At 43.9% G+C, this 15,992-nt stretch overlaps 1 protein-coding gene and 1 long non-coding RNA gene across 3 annotated transcripts in view; one reads left to right on the forward strand and one right to left on the reverse strand.

Annotated features, from left to right (window-relative positions):
- Nucleotides 1-3,681, reverse strand: part of LOC127527920 (uncharacterized) — a 247,273-nt gene extending 243,592 nt beyond the window's left edge. The window contains exon 1 of the long non-coding RNA XR_007935098.1: nt 3,215-3,681. This is a non-coding gene — a long non-coding RNA (uncharacterized LOC127527920). The remainder of the gene's footprint in view (nt 1-3,214) is intronic.
- LOC114666093 (receptor-type tyrosine-protein phosphatase R) overlaps nt 1-15,992 on the forward strand; it is a 237,432-nt gene that overhangs the window by 123,366 nt on the left and 98,074 nt on the right. For both annotated transcript variants that reach the window (XM_028820833.2, XM_051925459.1), the window contains one exon: nt 5,094-5,249. In XM_028820833.2, coding sequence (XP_028676666.1) covers nt 5,094-5,249 — 156 coding nt within the window. The remainder of the gene's footprint in view (nt 1-5,093; nt 5,250-15,992) is intronic.

The raw sequence follows: 15,992 nt of genomic DNA on the forward strand, positions 1-15,992 counted from the left end.
TAGAAGTAGTTATCTTAGAGGTTCATCTTCACTCATGGCTGCCAATCCAGGTGTATTTACAGGTACAGGACTTTACCCCACAACCCACAATTCTTCAGTTCTAATAGGTGGAATGAGTTAGTGTGAATTAGACAGTGAAGTGTTGATGAGGACCCAGTGCATTTCAACACATTTGCCAGTAGGGGTCACACTGCACGTCTAAAATGACTCTTGGCATTTTCCAAGCCTAGGATTGGCACTGTGTCTCTCGACTGGCCACTTGTTTAATTATCATGTTACTGTAGTGCCCGGTGAGGTCTTGTATGATTTCTTTGTGTGTGCATCCTGAGAGCCACTCGTGAAGATGACTTCATCTACAAACTCAGTCTGTCCTCACCATGATCATCAATGCCCTTGGCCCAGGCATGTAGGAGTTTAAAGGAGGCTACTGTGAACAGCCCAGGCCCTCACTTTGAGAGCTTCACCAGAAGGAGAGTTCCACCAGAAGGGATGTAGCTACCCAGCATGCAAGGGGAACACTAGTTTTTGGGAGGCCATCTTCCACTGTCCTTCTGTATATCACACTGTATATCACAAATGTATCACACAGATACATTTGCTTAGTGACAGAGATGATTGCCCCAGGACTGAAAGACACCACTCCTTGAATTCATTTCCCCAATTAGGCGGCAGAGAGAAGATGTTTTGTGTGTCACTGCCTCAGACAGAGTGTGTCCTGACTGTTGTCACGCCGAGCCTGCTCTTCATCTGAATGGCTCCCTTTGACATTTTTACAACACGTCTAAAGCTGCTCTGGTGATTATCTGTAAATTGGATTCTTGGAGGATAAATGCATTTAATGGCCCAGAGAGCAGCAGTGCACAATTTGCTTCGAGCTTAGGTGACAGCTTCTGGTTCACCACACGGCACTCTAGATGGGTCTGTAAAAAAAAAAAAAAAAAAATAAATAAATAAATAAATAAATAAAAACAGAAGACCTCATTGACAAGCTTGATGGAAAGAAAAGCAGGAGGCACAGAAGTGGAAAACAGGGGATCTGAGGGGCAGTGGCACCACTGTGCTTCCTCTAGTTCACATTTAACCAAAAAAAAATAATAATAATAATATAGGGTATTTCAGTCGAGAACTTCATTTGTGGTTGCTTTAAAATACAAAGCATGAATATTTAACAGATGGCAATTATATAGTAAAAAAAAAACAAATACAAGAATCTTCAAATGGATTCGAAAACAAACTGGGAGCCAATGAAGGGAAGCCAAAATCGGGGTGAAGTGCTCATGCTTTCTTGTGACAGTTAAAAATCGAGCAGCGGCATTTTGCACCAGCTGTAGGCGAGCAATGGAGGCCTGGCTAATTCCAAAAAGAAGCGCATTGCAGTAATCTAGACGAGAGCTTATAAAAGCATGTATTGCTGTTTCAAGGTGGTGTTTAGACAAAACTGGCTTGATTTTGAACAGCCACAGCGTTCACATGGATATCAAGTTTTAAAGTAGAATCCATTTTCACACTTAAATTTGTGATCATGGATTTCTCAAATTGAGCCACAGTGGAAAGGTTGATACAGCGGGGTCCCGCTGGTGCCATTGGGTCTAAACAGCATGACTTCTGTCTTGTTCTCAATAAAATTTAGAAAATTTAATGCCATCCAACTCCTGATGTCAATAAGACAATCAAGGTGTGGCTGGACAGAGCATGGACCAGGGAGCTTCAGAGGGAAATAAACCTGACAGTAGTCTGCATAAAGGTGAAAGGAAATACCGTGTTTCGATGAAAATAGCGCAGAGTAGCAGCAGTTACAAAGAGAACAGAAGAGGTCCTAGGATGGAGCACGTGTGGTACCCCCCAGGGGAGGGCAACAGAGGTGGAGGTAAAATCATCATCCTTTTGCGGATGCTTTACATGTACAAAGCTAAAATACAATTGCATCAATAAAATATACGGTAGCAAGCAAGCTCCATTAAATCTAACACCTTTCAATAGGGGACTCCATTTCAGGGTGCTTTACGTGTCGCGATGGTGTAATGAAAACCCAAATCTAGCACCTTTCAGTTGTGAACAAGATGCCAGGGTACTTTCCAAGATCAGAGCTACAGCATATTCGTCAGCGTATACTCTCTCTCTATATATATGTACATATACAGTGCATCCAGAAAGTATTCACAGTGCATCACTTTTTCCACATTTTGTTGTGTTACAGCCTTATTCCAAAATGGATTAAATTCATTTTTTTCCTCAGAATTCTACACACAACACCCCATAATGACAATGTGAAAAACGTTTACTTGAGATCTTTGCAAATTTTTAAAAAATAAAAAAATTGAGAAAGCACATGTACATAAGTATTCACAGCCTTTGCCATGAAGCTCCAAATTGAGCTCAGGTGCATCCTGTTTCCCCTGATCATCCTTGAGATGTTTCTGCAGCTTAATTGGAGTCCACCTGTGGTAAATTCAGTTGATTGGACAGGATTTGGAAAGGCACATACCTGTCTATATAAAGTCCCACAGTTGACAGTTCATGTCAGAGCACAAACCAAGCATGAAGTCAAAGGAATTGTCTGTAGACCTCAGACAGGATTGTCTCGAGGCACAAATCTGGGGAAGGTTACAGAAAAATTTCTGCAGCTTTGAAGGTTCCAATGAGCACAGTGGCCTCCATCATCCGTAAGTGGAAGAAGTTCAACACCACCAGGACTCTTCCTAGAGCTGGCCGGCCATCTAAACTGAGACTGAGAGATCAGGGGAGAAGGGCCTTAGTCAGGGAGGTGACCAATAACCCGATGGTCACTCTGTCAGAGCTCCAGAGGTTCTCTGTGGAGAGAGGAGAACCTTCCAGAAGGACAACCATCTCTGCAGCAATCCACCAATCAGGCCTGTATGGTAGAGTGGCCAGACAGAAGCCACTCCTTAGTAAAAGGCACATAGCAGCTTTCCTGGAGTTTGCCAAAAGGCACCTGAAGGACTCTCAGACCATGAGAAAGAAAATTCTCTGGTCTGATGAGACAAAGATTGAACTCTTTGGTGTGAATGCCAGGTGTCACGTTTGGAGGAAACCAGGCACCGCTCATCACCAGGCCAATACCATCCCTACAGTGAAGCATGGTGGTGGCAGCATCATGCTGTGGGGATGTTTTTCAGTGGCAGGGACTGGGAGACTAGTCAGGATAAATGGAAAGATGACTGCAGCAATGTACAGAGACCTCCTGGATGAAAACCTGCTCTAGAGCGCTCTTGACCTCAGACTGGGGCGACGGTTCATCTTTCAGCAGGACAACGACCCTAAGCACACAGCCAAGATATCAAAGGAGTGGCTTCAGGACAACTCTGTGAATGTCCTTGAGTGGCCCAGCCAGAGCCCAGACTTGAATCCAATTGAACATCTCTGGAGAGATCTTAAAATGGCTGTGCACCGACGCTTCCCATCCAACCTGATAGAGCTTGAGAGGTGCTGCAAAGAGGAATGGGCGAAACTGGCCAAGGATAGGTGTGCCAAGCTTGTGGCATCATATTCAAAAAGACTTGAGGCTGTAATTGCTGCCAAAGGAGCATCGACAAAGTATTGAGCAAAGGCTGTGAATACTTATGTACATGTGATTTCTCAGTTTTTTTATTTTTAATAAATTTGCAAAAACCTCAAGTAAACTTTTTTCACGTTGTCATTATGGGGTGTTGTGTGTAGAATTCTGAGGAAAAAAATGAATTTAATCCATTTTGGCATAAGGTTGTAACATAACAAAATGTGGAAAAAGTGATGTACTGTGAATACTTTCCGGATGCACTGTATATATATATATATATATATATATATATATATATATATATATATATATATATATATATATATATATATATATATATAAGAAAACACTAGAGATGAAACACCTCCTTCTGGGGACACTGGTAACTGCAACACAACCCTCAGCAACCTTCAGGGTCTTGTCATGGAAGGTACCCTACATCACATTATGATCAGCAGTCGCACCCAAATCCACAAGTTCCTCACACAAACTGCGTGCAAACTCATTAGAAACAGCCCGGTCTTGGAGTCCAGCCATGTCCAGCCTCATTTTCCTAGTAGGTGGAAGCCTACTGGACCTAAGCTGGATCTTCAGAGTAAGAAAAACAAGTCTGTGGTCAGAAATCACAAACTGGGCACTTCTGTAGATCCTGCAGTTCTGTAGGGGACTCCAGCGTCTGCCCACGAGGATGTGATCATTCTCCTTCACCAAGTCCAACGGTGTGGCTCAGGGTGCTGCAGTGTGCACTTTAAACACCTCTGAATTGTTTGATGTGTAATTTTATACTGTGGTGCAGAGGGGTAAATTAAGGAAAAATGTCTCTTTGTCCCAAACATTATGGAGGACAGTGTTTGTAAGGGGAACTACAATGACAGCTGCTGTAATGGGTTCAGGCCCATTCTGTCCTTAATTGGATTAAATCAGTAACTCCATTAATTCAATCCAGATGCCTGTATCAGAAACTGGAAAAAAACAAGGTGCCTGTAGATCAAAGCACATTACTAATGTGTTTCATTCATATTAATAATTGTATAAAATATTGTGAGCAGAATTGTAAGTGGTGGACTGGTCCTTTTCTTTGCCTGTTTCTGAGTGAATTCTTTTAATTGGGGAACTGCAAAGATTCCATCTGAATGATGTTGCCACCAGAGGTCCACACTTCCAACATGCCCTTGTGTTAAACTCTGACCCCCATCACCTAACCCTTTCAGCCCCAACATCCTATTACTAGTACATAAATATGAAGCCGTTTTTGTAAAGCACAGGTCCATCACAAGATACCATGTGAAGCACTCAAGTAGTTAGAGGAGCCCACTGATTTCCAGTTAGTGACACTAGAGATCATAGTGGACACACCACAATGAACCGCACGATGAGGTGGGAAATGTGCCCTCCTAGTGGCTAAGGGGAAACCGGGAGACACTTGTACTTTACCTGTGAAGAGTTTAATCAGGAAACTTCAATGAAGACTAGTATCCCTAGTGATTGTGCAAATCAAGACAAATTATGTTATTAATCAGGTGATTTTTTTGTTTGTGATCACCAAAATTTTCTCAACTTATGTTTGGTTTCACAGAAAAGAAAGAACTGCATTGAGCTATACGTTTCCCCTCCTCCGGATAAGCCTGGCATGATGGACCCCATGCCTTCTGATGAAGTAATCCGCTCCCTCAACATCAACATTCTTCACCGGAGTCTATTCCAGTTTGGCATCACGGAGGTGACCACTGAGGTAGGGCACTGGGAGGTCCAGGAGGAAGAGTGAGTGTGTCTTCATTTGTGTTTTATCACTTCCCATAAAAATACATTTTATATGATGTATGCTGAACCAATAACAGAATGGATGTAACACTATGAAATCTATTTTTAGACTCCATTTTATTAATCTAAGTATTAAGATAAGCTGTTAAATAAATAGCTATTTAGTGTCAGAGGCACCATGATTGGTAATCAGCACCAAGTTTCTATGTTTTAGTTAATTGTCCATTTAGGTCCATACAGAGAAAATCATATTGAGGTTTCTTAAACTTCATTCCAGTTAAACCAAATCTGTCATATTTAACCTGAAATACACAGTGAAAGTGAACTGCATCTCCTGCTGATGGCTGCTATCTGAGATCAGTGGTGATGGATGTGCTTCCTCTCTGTGTGTGGAAACACACATTTAAGAAGAGGTATGTCTACTGCCGGCTGTACCTGTCTGAGTCCAACCATAGACAATTGTTTATTTTTAATATTTCTTCTAAATCAGAGTGACACTAATGCACACCTCCCTGCTGGTTGTTTGCATCAGAGATTAGTAATGATGAATCTTTTACGTTTGTTTCTTAAACACATGGCTCCATCAAAATGTGCCACCCATGGACTGCCCATATCTTGGACTATTTCTGCTTAATCACATATATTTGACCTTAAATATGCATTATAGTGCTTATGAGGTGGCTCATTTTTATCTTCTTCCTGGACAAAATAGATGTGCCCCTATGCTGGCTGTTCATCTTTAAGACTAGTTAAAGCAGTTGGATTTTTTTTTTTAACTTTTTTTTTTCACTTCACCCAAAAATGTTAGTCTACATTTATAAAATTGTCAGGCTTGTCTGTCTGTCAAGCAAAAACCCATGCACCCATGCACCCATGGCCTTTGAAGCTTGATCTTGGTCTTAGTGGACGGCCTATGCCATGACACATGCAGTGCAGTTTCTGGTCTTCAAGATCTTGGGATGGTGGGACAGAAATTGGGCCACACAGCTGACAGAGATGTAATGGCACACCTGATGTTATAGGGTAGGCACAGTCCCGCATGCCAATGTGCTGCTCAGAATAAGTACAGCCGACCAATCACACTGCAGTTCTGACACAAATTGGGATTCAAGTTTCTTGCATGGCTGCCAGAAATGCTATAATGTTCTGCAGCTCACAGGATATGCACAATCATGCACCCCCATGTGCTACTTCATACATATCTGACAAGATAATTACGGTAAACCGAACACACCACTGCCCTAACCCAAATGCGATCTCTCAATTACACATGTGGCCCAGAGTGGCCATGATTTACACAGCACTGACCAGCAAGGCCAACAGCGCACACTGTATTACATCACTGGCACATCAAGTACAGCCAAGCGGGGACCCATGAGACCAACTTCACCAATTGGAAATCCTCACAATAACCGCAGCAGAGTGATTGAGACTACTTCTGTTCATGCACATACAACACCTGCTTCAACCTGAGTGCCTGCCACAACTCAGATAGGATACACAACATGGCGACAGGTGCTGACAGTGACCTGTGTTACACGAACAAGTTGATTGTCTTTGCCACTCACAAGAGTCAGACATTTGTTTACCCACTCCAAGTCTTTACAGCCTTCCACTGATGACAAAGATGCTGGCACACTCCATGGTGTGACCTCAGGTTGTGTGTGTCTTGACTGCCATAATCATACATGCTCCCTGTGAAACATTAGAACAATCTAGACAAGAACAGGCCATTCAGCCCAACAAAGCTCACCAGTCCTATCCACTTAATTCTTCTAAAATATCATCAAGTCAAGTTTTGAAAGTTCCTAAAGTCCTACTGTCCACCGCACTACTTGGTAGCTTATTCCAAGTGTCTATGACTCTCTGTGTAAAGACAAACTTCCTAATGTTTGTGTGAAATTTAGTATTAATAAGTTTCCAACTGTGTCCCCGTGTTCTTGATCAGAGTCTCGATCCACAGGACTAATTCCCTTCATAATTTTAAACACTTCAACCAGGTCTCCTCTTAATCTCCTGAGAAGGCTCAGCTCTTTTAATCTTTCTTTATAATTCATCCCCTGTAGCCCTAGAATCAGCCTAGTCGCTCTTCTCTGGACCTTTTCTAGTGCTGCTATGTTCTTTTTGTAGCCTGGAGACCAAAACTCCACCCAGTACTCCAGATGAGGCCTCACCAGTGTGTTATAATGCTTGAGCTCACATGAAACTCACTGCTCAGAGAGAGCACACCCATGACTGGAAGAAATACAGCACCATCTACTGACGGTAAAGTACGCTAGACACACTTCATCACAAAACAAAACAACAAGCAAAGCAATACCATGAAGAAAACCAAAACCTGGTAACACTGCATGCCGTCAAACCAAACACATGAAATGATTCACTGCCAACTAATGAAAGTAAATGAAAAGATGCTACTGTAGATGGCAAAGGAAGATATAGGCCTGAATGGAAGCCATAGAAAAACATGTTGATATTTTGGCCGATTGACAGCCCAGACTATGACCCTGACAAACACACTCACATATCTCCCTGGACACAAACAGATCTTCCACCACTCACAGCTCTCACCCATTTACAAATGTTGTTTTTAAAGCCCTATATCGATATTTGTTGGACTACACCCCTCTCAATTGAATTGTAAGGATCAGAGGCCCACGTGTTCTACTAGTAAAGATTAAAAAAATAAGGAGTCAAAGCTTAAAAGTCCCAAAAGGGATAGGGGAACCTTTACACCTCTGGCCGAAATAACCAAAACAAAGTTTCTTTTTAATTAAAGAGTTCATTAGAACAAAAAGAACATCAAAAAGATAAATTTAAATTGCCAAAAATAGGCAAACCAAAAAAGACCAACACCAAATAGGAAATCCAAAAATCAGAAAACTAATGGTAATTGTAAGAGCTCAAAACAAGAAGAAAAAATAATTAAAAAGCATTTACAAAATCAGCGGAATCCAAACTAAGTCAAATGACAAAAGTACAATAACTAGGCTCTTGGGTCTTTATAAAGGCCATGGGCAGCCCCCCACCCTCAACTGCTACATCAGTTCCCCCCATTGGCTCAAAAGGACAATAACTAGCTGAGTTGCCATACAATATGGAATTATTAATAAACAAAATATATTAATTACAGAATTATATGTGGGTAACATAGCACAGTAAGGAGGTCAGGGTTCACATCCTGGCTCCTCCCTGCATGGAGTTTGCATGTTCTCCACATGTCCACATGATTTCCTTTCATCTCACAGTCCAAAGCCATGCAGGTCAGGTGGATTGACAATGACAATTAGCCCTGATATGTGTGTGTGTGTGTCTGTGCTTGTGTGTTCACCTTACCATGGTCTGCTGCCCTGTCCAGGGAATGTTCCTGCCGTTCTCCTAATGCTAGCTGGATTAGGCTGCAGCTCCCCGACGACCCTATTCAGGGTAAAGCAGGTTTAGAAAATTGATGAATGGATGTATGAAATAAAAAGAAAGAAAACCATAATAAATTCATTAATATAAATCACAAACAATTTAACAAAACTGGTATATTAACAAAATAAAATGAAAATAAACTAAAGGCAAGGAAAAAAACCCGACCAAGCCATAATAAATAATGTTATTTTTCATTGACATTCGCCATTGTTTTAATGTGGGTCGGGTTGAATCTCATTAAACCAGTCAATTTTTTTTTTGTCTTTGTACTCGGAAAACATTTGAAGAAAGTTTTTTCTTCAGATGTCACTGTAAATACAGTAGGATAAGTAACAGGTGAAAAAAATTACATATTATTTTTGTGTGCACATATTAGCATTGAGGTGGACACCTTTGTTCTTAAAGACACGTTATTGAGATGTGTGCTGTGCTCCCTGGCCATACTTCAGACTAAATAAATGGAATGTAAACCAGTTATACTGAACCGATTGCCTTTACTGGGTTAAAACATACACTTACAGGGATGTGCACACAAACTGCTGGCTATAACACTTGTGACCACCAGGGGGCACCCCAGAGCTCCAAACACCAACAAAAACTCCATCCATCCATCCATTGTCCACCGCTTATCCGAAGTCGGGTCGCGGGGGTAGCAGCCTAAGCAGGGAAGCCCAGACCTCCCTCTCCCTGGCCACCTCCTCCAGCTCCTCTGGGGGGACCCCGAGGCATTCCCAGGCCAGCCGGGAGATTTAATCCCTCCAGCGTGTCTTGGGTCTGCCCCGTGGCCTTCTCCCAGTGGGACATGCCCAGAACCCCCCCTAGAGAGGCGTCCAGGGGGCATCCTGACCAGATGCCCGAACCACTTCAACTGACTCCTCTCAATGCGGAGGAGCAGCGACTCTACTCTGAGTCTCTCCCGGATAACTAAACTCTTCACCCTGTCTCTAAGGGAAAGTCCAGCCACCCTGCAGAGAAAACTTATTTTGGCCGCTTGTATCCGCAATCTTGCTCTTTCGGTCACTACCCAAAGCTCGTGGCCATAGGTGAGGTTAGGAACGTAGATCGACTGGTAAATCGACAGCCTCGCCTTTTGGCTCAGCTTACAGAGCCCAGAGCCCACATTACTGCGGATGCTGCACCAATCCGTCAGTCAACATCTCGCTCCATTCTTCCCTCACTCGTAAACAAGACCCCGAGATACTTGAACTCCTCCACTTGAGGCAGTAATGTGTTTCTAACCTGGAGAGAGCATTCCACCCTTTTCCGGCAGAGAATCATGGCCTCGGATTTAGAGGTGCTGACTCTCATCCCTGCCGCTTCACACTCGGCTGCAAACCGCTCCAGTTAGAGCTGGAGGTCACTGTCTGTTGAAGCCAACAGAACGACGTCATCCGCAAATAGCAGAGACGAGATTCTGAGGTCACCGAACCATACCCCCTCCACTCCTTGGCTGCGCCTAGAAATTCTGTCCGTAAAACTTATGAACAGAATCGGTGACAAAGGGCAGCCCTGGTGGAGTCCAACCGCAACAGGAAATGAGTTCGACTTATTACCGGCAATACGGACCAAGCTCCTGCTCGTCCAGTACAGGGACTGAATGGCTTGTAACAATGAGCCTTGTACCCTGTACTCTTGGAACACACCCCACAGGATGCTTCGAGGGACACGGTCAAATGCCTTCTCCAAATCCACAAAACACATGTGGACTGGTTGGGCAAACTCCCATGACCCTTCCAGGATCCTGGCCAGGGTGTAGAGCTGCTCCAGTGTTCCACGGCTGGGACGGAATCCGCATTGTTCCTCTTGAATCCGAGATTCAACTATTGACCGAACTCTCTTCTCCAGCACCCCTGCATAGACCTTACCTGGGAGGCCGAGGAGTGTGATGCCCCTATAGTTGGAGCACATCCTCATGGCACCCTTCTTAAAAAGGGGGACCACCACCCCAGTTTGCCAATCCAGAGCTTCTGGGGACTCTATCGTCTTGCTGGGAGACTTATACACTCACATCGGCAATGACAGTGAAACCTGGAGAGGTGTGATTGGGAGGAACGGCCTCCCTGATCTAAACTCAAGTGGTATTCAGTTGTTGGACTTCTGTGCTGGTCATGGATTGTCCATAACGAACACCATGTTCAAGCACAAGGGTGTCCATAAGTGCACTTGGTGCCAGGATGCCTGAGGACGCAGTTCGATGATCGACTTTGTAATCGTGTCATCGGATCTGCGACCTTATGTCTTGGACACTCGGGTGAAGAGAGGGGCTAAGCTGTCAATTGATCACCACCTGGTGGTAAGTTGGATCAGATGGTGGGAGAGGCTGCTGGACAGAGCAGGCAGACCCAAACGTATAGTGAGGGTCTGCTGGAAATGTCTGGCAGAGGAACCGGTCAGAAAGATCTTCAACTGCCACCTCTGGCAAAACTTCAATCTCATTCCGAGGGAGGTGAAGGACATTGAGTCTGAATGGGCCATGTTCCAAGCCTTCATTGTAGAAGCAGCAGAACGGAGCTGCGGCCGCAAGGTTGTCAGTGCCTCTCGTGGCAGCAATCCACGAACCCGGTGGTGGACACCTAAGGTTCGAGAGGCCGTCAAGTTGAAGAAAGAGTCCTATCGGGTCTGGTTGACCAGTGGGACTCCAGAGGCAGCTGAGGGGTACCGGCGGGCCAAGCACATGGCGGCATTGGCTGTTGCAGAGGCAAAAACTTGGGCATGGGAGGAGTTTGGGGACACCATGGAAAATGACTTTCAGTCGGCACCGAGAAGATTCTGGCAAACCGTCAAGCGCCTCAGGAGGGGAAGGCAGGGCTCCACCAACACTGTGTACAGTGGAGATGGGGCACTGCTGACTTCAACTGTAGACGTTATTGACCGGTGGAAGGAATTCTTCGGGGATCTTCTCAATCCCACCAGCATGTCTTCCTTAGAGGAAGCAGAGCTGGAGGACTCCGGGGGGGGGGCCCGTCCATATCAGAGGCCAAGGTCACCGAGGTAGTTAAAAAGCTCTGAGGTGGCAGGGCCCCTGAGGTGGTCAAGGTCCACCATGGGTTCCTCAAGGCTCTCTGGATGTTGTGGGGCTGTCCTGGTTGACACGTCTCTGCAGCATTGCATGGACATCGGGGGCAGTACCAACAAAAACTCAACCAAAAATAATTTTAGGTAGACAAAAAGATGTACAATGAATTCTTTACCAGGTTCAATCAGTCCAACACAATAATAACACACGATTGGTTGCCTTCTTCTTCTTCCTCCACCATTCCTCCACGAGTGTTGTCTGCTGCCTCCTGACTCTGACTCCCTGATGTAGAGGTGGCAGCTTCTTTTATGCTGGAGCCAGGAGTACTTCCAGTGCCACAGCACTGCACGTCAGGAGTACTTTCAGACCAGGCGGGAGCCCCACAAGGTGGTGGTAAACAAACTGCCCATCAGGACTACAGGTTTCACTTAATTTGCCTTCCGTGTGTACAAATGGGAGTTCTACCAGAGGGATGCCACTAACCTGTGTATAGTGGGAACATATGGCCCCTGAAAGCAGTCACCCTCTGTCCTTCCATTATGGCCTCCAGGCCAGGAAAGGTACCAACAACCAACACAGTTGTGATGCGTGTACATCTATGTCTTTCCAATGTGGAGTCCCATCCAGGCATCAATTTGCCACCCATCTTCGTCTGGATGCCAGTCCTCTTCTTATGTCACACACTTTTGGGATTTCTCATAGTTAAGCGCTCATCTTGGACCTTAAAGAGACAGTGACAATGACTTGCATAGATTTATAGGCTGAAATACTGTCACATGTGAAACTCTTACTTGATGGGCTAATCAAAATGCAACACATCACCATTTACTGGCACCACAATTGATGCACAATGCCTTCAGGAAGTATTCAGAATGTTGCAGCCTTATTCAAAAATTATTTAAAATAATTTTTCACCTCATCATGGACCACTCAAAACCCCAGAATGGCAAAGCAAAACAAGATGTTAAAAAAAATTTTGTGACTTTTAAAAATAAAAAAGAGAAATTTGACATTGCCACAAATATTCCGACCCTTTACTCAGGATTTAGTTAATGCTGAAGCCCCTTTGGTAGCAATTGTAGCATGGAATCTCCTTTGGTTTGATGCGACAAGCTTCACTATCCTGGATTGAGGGGGATATTCTGCCATTCTTTGTTCAGCTTTCCCTCAACCCTGTCTGGTCTCCCAGTCTCCGAAATTTAAGAACAACCCTACATAATGCTGCTGCCATCACTATGTTTCACACATTGGAATGTTACTGCACAGGTGATAATGGGGGCCTGGATTCCTCCAGACATGAAGCTTAAAATTAAGGTCAAACAGTTCAATCTTACTTTCATTAGGCCAAAGAAATTTGTTTTTCATAATCTGAGACTCCTTGAGGTGCCATTTTGCAAACTCCACATATGCTTTCATGTGTTGCCTGGCCACTCTGCCATAAAGCCCAAATTAATGGAGTTTTGCAGAGGTGGCTGTGCTTCTGGAAGTGTTTACCATCTGCACACAGCTTCTCTGTGACTATGAGGTTCCTGGTCATCTTCCTTAGAAAGGCCCTTCTCCCCAAGTTGATCAGTTTGGCTGGGCATCCACCTCTAGGAAGAGTCATGGTTGTTCCAAATTTGTTCCATTTAAGGTTTATGGAGGCCACTGTGCTCTTAGGAACCTTCAATGCTGCAGAAATATTTCTTCAGCCTTCGCCAGATCTGTGCCTCATCACAATCCTGTCACTAAGCTCCACTGAAAATTCCTTCAACCTCATGGCTAGAGAGCTCTTTTGCACATTGTCAACTGTGGGACCTTCTCTAGGCAGGTGGACACCTTTCCTAATCGAGAAATCATTTGAGTTCACCACAGGTGGTCTCCAAACAAAGTACAGAAACATATATTGTTATATATATAGAGGAGTAAAGGCGGCAGAAATACTGAGAGACTGAAAGAATGAAGGGACTGAGATTGGCTAATTTAAGCATTGTGGTGCTGTATATTATATAGAAGGCAACCAACGTGTGTGTTTTTGGGACATTCAGTGTCTGTGTGTCTGTGTCCGAGGTCTGTCTTACCACAATGAGCACCACAATGCTTAAATCAGCCAATCTCAGTCCCTTCTTTCTTTCAGTCTCTCAGTACTTCTGCCGCCTTTTTACTCCTCTCCTCCTAAGCTCTGTCTTCTTCCTCCCAACTCCGGCTCCCTGAGTGCAGTGAGGCAGCCTCCTTTATACTACACCCAGAAGTGTTCCAGGTGCTTCCCTATTAACATCTGGCAGCACTTCCAGGTGTGGTGGAAGTGCTGCAGACCACAGTTCCGGAGCTATCCAGACGCCCCCTGGTGGTGGCCACGTCCCCCCACGGGGTTGAGCTTCAAAGCTCTGTGGCCCCCATGCCATCCAGGGAGGCTGCACTCTTGCATTCCTGGGGAGATACTGCTCCTCTTCCGGTCCTTCACTTCTCCCGGCGTCCCAGTGGGGCAATGTCCCCGGACGTCTATCACAATATATATATATGTGTGTGGAGCTGTGATGGGCCAATGCAGGAAAAATATAAAGTCATACATTTCATGCAATGTTTGTAATGGGCACCCCACTGGGCTCAGAAAGACATGACTTGATGATCGAGGGATATCAAAAGTGTATCCCTGATTTGCCAGCACCTAAATGTAGGTATGCTAAATCTTCCATTTGTAAACCTAAACACACAGTGACAATGAGGGACACCACCGGCTATAGCCTGACATCCATGGCCAGTTATAGTGACTCAGCTGCTGGTTGTTTATGCCTGATACTTCCATCAGACTGTTTTCTGATGCTATTTGATTTCTTTAATCTTTTGCAACTTCTACCTTTTCCCACATTTTATTGTGGCGCACTCCTGATTCGGTATGCACGGCATGAACATTTCTGCAATGAATTTACGGCTTCCAGATCTTCAGGCTGTTATACTCTTGAGGTTTTGCTTGCCCCTGCCTGTTGATTGCTCTAAGGGTAGTGCAGGCATTTTAGGAATCTGAAATGTGTGAATCCTGAGCTGGGGTCTGCTTAATTCAGCAGGGGCTAAGTCTTTAAAATAAAGACACCTAATTCACAGTTGGATTGGCATACCCACACAATTAAACACTTTGCTTTTACTTTGTATTTGCTCCTAACTGGTGAGAATGTTGTTTAAGTGACAAATAATACACAAGCCACCTAGGGTTACCTGCTACTCAATACACACTGCAGAATTTAATATTGTAAATTATATTTTTCTAAATTTATGTCTCCTTCTTGTCCACATACACTCATACTTCAGTTTATTTTTTGTGTGGATATGTGAATTTAAAATCTTCTGTTCTTGGTAATTCTGACTTTTCCATCCTTAGCTACAATACACAGTGACAAAGAGGTGCACTCCATTCTGACTGCACATATCACAGGTCATTTGTGATGAATCTTAATTTTCCTTAGCCTGAAACACACTGTTATGCTGAGGTACGCCTCCTGTTCTCCTGTTAGATGCCAGTGTCTCATCATAATATCTTTTAGTTTCCCACACTTAATGCACAACACACATCAATGAGGTCCGTCTCATTCTGAATCTGCACGTCTTAATTCAGGTCTTACGAATCTGAATCTTCTCATTCTCTGCATCATTCAGTGACACTGAGGTCAATCTTCCTGCTGGAACCCAATATATTTAGGTTGAAATATAGAGTATATTGAATAGAAGGTGTTCCCCTTGCTGGATTCTGGTGCTATAAACACCTTTTCTGTTTAAACTGAAACCCAAATGACACTAAGGTGTTACAGCGAATCGGCTATGTCTTCAGACTGAGATACTAAATGATATTCTGGAGCTCTGTGCCTGACACCGGGTGTATTGAATATATTTCTGCAGTAAGGTGAAAGGTACACGTAATGGATATTGTGGACCACCTTCTGTACTCTCACACCTTGAGTAAAGTTTTCTAAACCTTCCACATTTAATGTAAAATACAAGACTGTGCTAATATGCACTCCCTTCTGGCTCTGTGTGCCTCTGATCAGTTATGTTGATTTTATCCTCTCCCTGGACTGAATAATTAACCACTGAACCCCCATTTATGATGCTAGTTACTTTAAATCTCATTTAGTGATGAATTAAATGATTCCCACGAAACTGAATTTGCAGCATTTGCAAAAAAATAATTAGAATTAAATAGTGTTTTGCTTCTAGTGAAATCTGTGCCATTGGCACAAGAAGGATGATCTTTTCAAATCATTTTCTTTCATCAGTTCTGCATGGGTTTGTCTGTCATTTGGTGTTTAA

This window comes from Erpetoichthys calabaricus, chromosome 1 (genome assembly GCF_900747795.2).
Source record: "Erpetoichthys calabaricus chromosome 1, fErpCal1.3, whole genome shotgun sequence".
NCBI classification, from domain to species: domain Eukaryota; kingdom Metazoa; phylum Chordata; class Cladistia; order Polypteriformes; family Polypteridae; genus Erpetoichthys; species Erpetoichthys calabaricus.